We start from the raw sequence: 8,420 nt of genomic DNA, 5'->3' as shown, positions 1-8,420 counted from the left end.
AGAAATCCAGAGCAGCCTAAGGGCAAAAAGGGGGGGCCATATAAGCAGTGGAAACAGGGAGAGATTACTAAAGAGGAGTATACCTCCTCAGCTCGCAGTTGTAGGGAGGCAGTTAGAAAGGCCAAAGCTACCATGGAGCTGAGGATGGCATCCCAAGTTAAGCATAGCAACATTTTTTTTCCCAGATATATAAGGAGTAAAAGGAAGGCCCAGGGTGGAATAGGACCACTACTGAATGGGCAAAAGCAATTGGGGACAGACGGGGGGACAAGGCTGAACTCCTCAATGAGTTCTTTGCCTCAGTGTTCCTAAACAAGGGGCAAGACAAGTCTCACAATGGGATTGTAGAGAGGCACAAGCTAGGCACCAGACTACCAAGCCCTGACCCGGAGATGTTGCAGAGTCGCTTGGAAGGACTGAATGCGTTTAAGTTGGCAGGCCCGGATGAGCTCCATCCACGGGTACTGAAGGCACTGGCTGGTGTCAGTGCAGTCACCGGCAAGAATATTTGAGCACTCGTGGCACACAGGCCAGGTCCCAGAGGACTGGAAAAGGGCCTGTGTGGTCCCTATTTTCAAGAAGAGGATCCAGACAACTATAGGCCAGTCAGTCTGCCTCCATCCTTGGCAAAGTCTTTGAAAAGATTATTAAGGCTCATATACGTGAGAGCCCAGCAGGAAAAATTATGCTGAGGGGAAACCAACACAGGTTCGCAGCAGGTAGATCATGCCTGACTAATCTAGTCTCTTTTTATGACCAGGTTACAAAACACCTGGACACAGGAGTAGGGGTTGACATCATTTACTTAGACTTCAGGAAGGCCTTCGATACTGTATCCCCAACCCATACTGGTGAACAAGTTAAGAGACTGTGACCTGGATGATTACACAGTATGGGTGGGTGGCAAATTGGCTAGAGGACCATACACAGAGAGCAGTGGTGGATGGGTCGGTATTGACCTGGAAGGGCATGGGTAGTGGAGTCCTGCAGGGTTTGGTCCTTGGACCGATACTCTTCAATGTCTTCATCAGTGACTTGGGCAGAGTACACTTCACTCCCTTGTCCAAGTCTGCAGATGATACAAAACTGTGGGGAGAAGTGGACACACCAAAGGGCAGGGAACAACTACAGGCAGACCTGCACAGGTTGGAGAAATGGGCAGAAAACAACAGAATGCAATTTAACAAGGAGAAATGCAAAGTGCTGCACCTAGGGAGGAAAAATGTCCAGCATACCTACTGCCTATGCAATGACCTGCTCGGTAGCACAGAAGCAGAAAGGGATCTCAGAGTCTTAGTGGACTCCAAGATGAACACAAGTCATCAGTGTGATGAAGTCATCAGAAAAGCTAACTGCACTTTATCATGCATCAGCAGATACATGACAAACAGAACCAAGGAGGCAATACTTCCCCTCTATCAGGCGCTGGTCAGGCCGCAGCTGGAGTACTGCATCCAGTTTTGGGCACCACACTTCAAGAGGGATGTGGATAACCTGGAGAGAGTCCAGAGAAGGACCACCACTTGTATGGTTAAGGGCTTGCAGACCAAGCCCTACAAGGAGAGACTAGGGCACCTGGACCTCTTCAGCCTCCGCAAGAGAAGGTTGAGAGGCGACCTTGTGGCTGCCCATAAATTCATCATGGGGGCACAGAAGGGAATTGGTGAGGCTCTACTCACCAAGGCGCCCCTGGGAGTCACAAGAAATAATGGCCATAAGCTAGCAGAGAACAGGTTTAGACTGGGCATTAGGAGGAACTTCTTCACAATGAGGGTGGCCAAAATCTGGAATGGGCTCCCAAGGGAGGTGGTGCTCTCCCCTACCCTGAGTGTCTTCAAGAGGAGGTTGGATGGGCATCTGGCTGGGGTCATCTGAACCCAGCACTCTTTCCTGCCTATGCAGGGGGTCAGACTTGATGATCTATTGAGGTCCCTTCTGACCCTAACATCTATGAAACTACAACAAGAGGCAAGGATAAAGAAAATTATTAAAACTATTTTTTCAAGTAACAAAGCAGATCAGTTTTAATACATACATACTCACTATAAAAATCTAATGGAATAGCTAATTTTGCATGATTATGTTTGGATTTGCTTTCCAAGAGCTAATACTTTAGCTGGCTCTTTACAAATTGAGAGTAGAAAAATAGTTTTAGGGACACTTTTTTGTAACTGGTGTAACTGCATTCTAAACACTTTATTTAAAAGAATAAATACAGTTACTTACAGAAGTCTAGCTAATTGCCCATGAAGAATGATGGATTTCAGGGAGTGTTTACATGAACCCCCCTCACACCCCACTCACTCTTTGGGGTTGGTCATGTAAAGACTCCCTCCATCATTGCTGCTACCACCTCCTCCTCCAGCGTAGGAACTCCCCCCACCCACCTCAGAGCCAGGGCCAGGCACCTCCACCTCAGGGCCAGGCCCCCCAGTGAGGAGGAGGGGTCACTACTGTGACCCCTCCTCCCCTCCCCGCTTCCCTCACTTTTTTCCCAGCTGCCACCACGACCACCCCCCTTCGCCTCTCCCAGCCTTGTGCCCAAACATCCTCCCTCCCTCCCCACTGCCCCCCCTTCATGCCAGCTGTTATCAGGGCCCCCTTCTGACTCCCTTCCCTCCCTACCACCTGGCCCCAACAACAGCCGCTACCCCACTTCTCACCTCCTCCTGCCAGCTCTGCCGGGGGGTCATTGGGGATGGGTGGCCAGGGAAAGCCACCACCATGACTCACCCTTTCGCTCTCAGGCAGGGAGGCATGGGAAAGCCCCGCTGCCACCACAGACTTCCCCAGCTCAAACTCAGGCCCGCACAGCCAGTCGCCACCTGCCCTCTCGGTGGCACATGTGCATTTGGTTAAAAACATTACGGACAGACAGACGAAGCCCTTTTTATACATATACACACACACACATACACATACACACACACACACACACAGAATCATTACCTGGCTTGTTTCCACATAAAGTGAATGGCTTCTTTGCGTCCAACTTTAACTTGGAAGCCAGAAGGAATCTCCTAAACCATTCCTCCTTTTCCCTACCCGTTCTTCCAAAGAGATAAAGCACCTGATCCTTCTGTATAGTGGACTTTGCTGCATCCTGAGGTTTCTTGGATTCTTCACTGCTTAAGTCTATTTTTTCTGCAGATGACTTTTCTTCCAAGCTCTCTCTATCAGTCTGGGCTTTAGCCATAAAGTCATCTTGTCTAGCAAGTTCAATGCAAATAGGGTACTTTTTATTCCAAATTCGCTTTCGTGCCAGACTCTTGGGAACCAGATAGATCTGTAGGCCAAGTTAGAAGGTTAGATTAATTCACGTAGACCTTCTCTAGATGCATCTTATTCATTCTAATTCGTGATCCTTTGCATTATGCAAAGGCAATAACATGATGGAGGTCTAGTTCATAAGCTTACTCTTGTGATACGCTCGAGTCAATGGAACTGCAATGATAGTAGGGGGTTGCACACTCAACCCACTGCAAAGTCATCAGGCTCAAGTCTGATAAGTCCTCTGACAAATAAGGGGAAGTACAGCGATGAGCCTTGTTCAAAAGATTTTGCTGGGGCAGTTCTTAGGATTGTGAGAACCTAAACATGTTAGAGAGTCTTAGCTTTCATTTTTACACTGAGAGGCAATGCTGTGTAGGGAAGACCTCACCCCAGCCTCAACCCCACTACAAAGAACTGCCTGCAAGGAAGTGGCTCCAACAGAAAGAGGAAGATGACGCAGCAGAACTGCCCCTGCTTTCCACCTTCCCGATCTTCTTCTGCACCACTCGCCATGGTCTGTGAATCCTCCTGCTTTTGGATCAAAGGAAAGACTGTGCCAATCTGAAGCAAGCAATTGGTTGCACGCCTCAAAAACTGCCATGTAATGTTCCTGTATATACAGAGAATGACGCACAGAATTCCCACACTGCATTAGTTTACAGGAATTTCTGCTTTGTGCAGGACTAAAAACCTGCCTAGTTACATAACACTCAAGCCCATTCTTCTTGAGGTATTTAGATGTTCCTATGGTGGGCAAGACATGAGAAAAGAAAACAAAACAAAATTGATATATATAACAGCATATTAATAATGTAAGATACTGCAAGACTATTTCACTGCAAAGACTTCTTTATGGGAAACAGCACTATAATCTAATGGGAAACAGCAGTAAAATTTAAGAAACTCACCTTGCTGTCTGTAAGCTCATAAATTTTCTGGCTGATGTAGGAGACATCAGGCTTAGGCTCATTGTAAATAGCCCTTCTGGAAATATTTTTATTGGGTTTTGAAAGTCTTAAGGTGCTTCCTTCTAGTCGCACATAAACAGAGTGAGTCAATGTAGCATGATAAGTTTCTGGATCATAATTATAAATTTCATTCATCCATCCCTAGAGAAGAAAAATACTTGCAAATTATTTAAATTATTGGCAACCTGACAATACAAAAACTAGACATTCAAGAGAGTCATCAAAACCATTTGTAGCAAGGCAGAGATTTTCCCCAATTCAAGTCACATAAAATGAATGCAAAGGCACAAGAGGTCTACTACAAAGAACTGTCCTCAAGGAAGTCTCTAGAGATGGGGACACCAGCTAGAAGTCAAAAGACCAGGACTGTACTCCTACCTCTAGCACTGGCCTTCTTTGCAACTTTGTGCTAGTTATTACTGCATGTACCAATTTTTTTTTAATCAGTGCAAATGGGATAACTATTTTAATTGCTTTTATCAAAATGCAGCAAGATCTATGGATGCCAAGCTCTACTTAAATCAATATTTCCTCCTTAGCCTGTTGAACATGATCTTAATGACTCCTATTTGTGGCTCAAAAGCCTGCTCTTGCAACATGCCAAACATCCTCATAGCTAAAAGAAGTCAAGGACAAGTGGATTAGGGATGCTGTGCCCTGAAGAAAACTACACAATAAAACCTTGCAGAAGGTAAGGGTGGACAGCAAATAGAAGAAGTAGGAGAACCACATACACACACAGATCTTGCAAAGAAGTCTAACATGTTACTACAACACGCTACGCTACTCCATTAAAAACAATTTCCTTAACCAAAACCTGCAAAATACCCCTGCGCTTCAGTGGCAGCTACAGCCAGAGTCTCTCAGAACAAACATCCCATATGTTCATGAGGACTTCTAGCTACTACAGCATTGCGATACCTATCCTCTGTTCATTTCATGACTTTCATTAAAACCTATGAACACAATACTGGGAAAGTTAAAGCTTTACCTGTTCGATAGCAATTCTAAGTCACTCAGCTTTGACATTTCAATTAAAAATCCACCACCACACCATTTTAGAGTTAACCAGCACCAGAGTTGGCTTCCTGGAGAAATGTTATAGTTAGGTTTTGCCTACATGGAACATGTCCAACTATTGTTTAAACACAAGTGCATTAAAGAAGACAGTCTGGTTTATAGCACACACAGCAGGCTTGCTGTTTGTATTAGGCACAAATGCCTATTTCCTTTCTGGAAGTTATTAAGCCAAGAAATTTGAGCAAAAAATTTAGTTTTCAGTTGAATTTCATCCAGAAATTCCAGCTGGACTTATCAAAGCACAAGGACACCATGTGACGTGCCAGAGTCAGAGCAAGTTATTTACTCTATGCAAACACAAGTTATGCGCGCAGTCTACAGACATCTAGAGAAGCTTCCATTTGCTCCCCGTGAAGTTCCCCCATGAACTGCCTCTGTATCACTTGGTGAAATCAAGAGGCATATACATGGCCATGCCTCTGGAAGTTGGTCTCACCTTCATCCCTTTCATCCACAGAGCCAAGGCCAGCTCTGTCTTCAGGCAGCCTCAGACACTTCAAAAGAAATAGAAGCTTGCATGTACATACACTCATTTTCTTTCTTTGAAGATTCCCATACCAGTTTTGCCTCAGGTCCGTCACCTGTTACAGCTTCTGTAATAACTGAGGAAGTGTAGAATCTTTCCCTTATCTTGGTAACTCTTCACAGTGGAGACAGATTACAAATAGCAACTTCATCACCCCAATTCTCAGCCTGCCTCTAGTACTCAAGCAGCTGAATTGCCCAAATGATTTGCAAAGGCTGAAAGATAACAAGAGCTCTAGATGGCACTAACATGGTCATCGTTGACCACAGGTGAGATAGAACCAACCAGAATGTTTCAAAGGCAACGCTTACACCAGTGGAGACTACATAACGCCAGGATGATGCTTGGCTCACACTCCCATTTCTTTGTTCTGGCTGTAAAAGTCAAATACGCTCTGCCCATCTCTTCCTGACAAGCTAAGACAAGGAGTGAGAATCCACAGATGACAGTTTTCAAGAATGGGTCTTAGTAATTAAGAAGAGTGCAAACAAGCACCTTAAAACAGAGAAGTCAACTGCAAAAACACTGCTGTTTTATCTAGGTATTTACACTGAATCAATCACCTTAGTAGCTGAACATCTCCACAATCAATATTATTGCGAAAGCACTATCACCATCTGTAACAGGCAACTGGGGAAAGGGGTAGACTAAAATTAAAGCTATTTAACCACGGCCAAGGTCATACAGTGAGTCTGTGGCAGAGCAAGGAAGTGAACCCCAATCTAAAGTCGCAGTTCAGTATCCCAGGTACTCGACCTCCCATCCTGTCCATTCTCTCCACTATCACAACGGCAGTATCAATCAGCGTTCTTCTGTGATGGAGTAGCGAGTCTGCATCATTAGACAGTATTTTTGTTGATAACACCACAGTGGAAGATTGCTTAACATTACATCATTACCAGTAGGAAAGGGACACTATTGAAGATCACCACATTTTCCCCCACAGTAACAGAAACGTCTTTCAACTAGAAGACAGACAAAAAAAGAGGACCGAGACAGGAGAGATGTGCCTTGGTTTCCACTGTTTACATATTCCTCCCTCTGTCCCTTGGCTTGGCAGGAAATGGAATGAGAAGAGCCCTACTCTGCTTTACTGATCTTTGCCATGTGCTAAGGCTTTACATTTAAAATAACTGGATTAGCTCTGTAATCAGCCAGTCAAACAGAAATGCTTCTAAAAATTCTCGTACTACTTATTCCTTTATTCTCTAGGTTCAATACACGAGGGGGCTCATTTTAATATATACTATTTTTCCTGGAACAAACATCAATTTACAGGAATTACAGGAATGAGGCCATTATTTTCAAAAATGACTTTTCACTGCCTAACCCCAAACTGGGGCAATCAAGCAACACCTAGTTACGGCACAAAACTCAAACACTAACAAATAACTTACAGTTTAGTTCAAAGAACAAAGCTAAGAAATCCAGATCTTATTACTCCAATATCTGGGATACAATCTAAATGTGATGCTGGTAGAACACAGCCCATTCTGTACTTCTAAACACGCGAAATTTCTTTTTACACTCAATTTTTAACTTCCTTGCTGTGAAATATCTTGAAAGTGGTTCACCAGTAGGTGAAAAACTGTATGGTTTGAAACCAGAAGAGAAACGTCTGTTAAATGTTCTGGGAGTCTGCCCCTATATAGATGATTTCCCAACATAAATTAGGGTTCCTCTTACTACCCCAAGTGGATCTGCTCTGCGAGATGCCTGCTTTACAAATGTAAAATTTTGTGAAAGCCCTGTTACTTCCCCCCCCTATTTCTCACCTTAAAAAAGGGTCTCTCCAAAATTCTTGTTCCTGCAAAACACTCACTAGGAATCCAGTGCAAGCTTTCAATTCTGGGCAACTATTTTGCCATGTGACAAAACACAAAATTATTAGGCAGCACTTAAAATACAGCAACTTTGAAGTCACAGTCCACTAGTGACAGACAAGTTATTCCACAATATTGGAACAATGGGTTTCTTTACTTAGAGGGAGAGGCAGGAGTAGGAACTGTTTGGTTTTTTGTACTCCTGAAGCAGTTAAAAAAATTAAATAAAATAAGAAATTTGGTAATTCAGGAAGGACAATGGCCACAGTCATATGCTATTTTGCAGCTGTTTTCCATTTAGACTGATCCTGTGATCTCCATCTGCAAAAGGTCAGTAGTTCCCTTCAACTCCCAGCTGGAATTGGGAGAAAGTGTTTAGTTATCAGAAGAACTAGACTGAAATGGTCTTGTTAACTACTGGCTGAAACCATTTAGGAAAGGTCAGCCATATTATTCATACAAGTAGATGTACCAATTTATCAGCTAAATGCTATTAGACAGTAAAAGAACAATTTTCTGGTTTGACTGGAGGATTCCCTCCTCCATGTTGCCAGTATTAACTCTCCTTTGAAATCAAACAACCTAAAGAGCAGGGGCAAAAAACTCTAGCATTCTGACAGAATTCAATATTTTCCAGTGATGAGGGAATGTGTATAAACTAAAAATGTTTGAGTTTCAACCCAACCAAACCCAGTAGGATTAGTAATATGATCAAGAGTTGCTGAGCAGCCCCTTTAGGAACAGACATTA

General features: G+C 43.8%; 1 protein-coding gene across 4 annotated transcripts in view; it reads right to left on the bottom strand.

The window, feature by feature from the left end:
- Positions 1 to 8,420, bottom strand: part of TEX2 (testis expressed 2) — a 117,413-nt gene that overhangs the window by 34,810 nt on the left and 74,183 nt on the right. For all 4 annotated transcript variants that reach the window (XM_019542389.1, XM_019542387.1, XM_019542388.1 and 1 more), the window contains exons 3-4: positions 4,182 to 4,382; positions 2,950 to 3,286 (exon numbers count right to left, since the gene is read on the bottom strand). In XM_019542389.1, coding sequence (XP_019397934.1) covers positions 2,950 to 3,286; positions 4,182 to 4,382 — 538 coding nt within the window. The remainder of the gene's footprint in view (positions 1 to 2,949; positions 3,287 to 4,181; positions 4,383 to 8,420) is intronic.

Source organism: Crocodylus porosus, unplaced genomic scaffold, assembly GCF_001723895.1.
Source record: "Crocodylus porosus isolate Cpor-Errol unplaced genomic scaffold, CroPor_comp1, whole genome shotgun sequence".
NCBI classification, from domain to species: Eukaryota; Metazoa; Chordata; order Crocodylia; family Crocodylidae; genus Crocodylus; species Crocodylus porosus.
The sequence above is the reverse complement of the archived record's forward strand: the minus strand, read 5'-3'. Positions and strand labels throughout refer to the sequence as shown.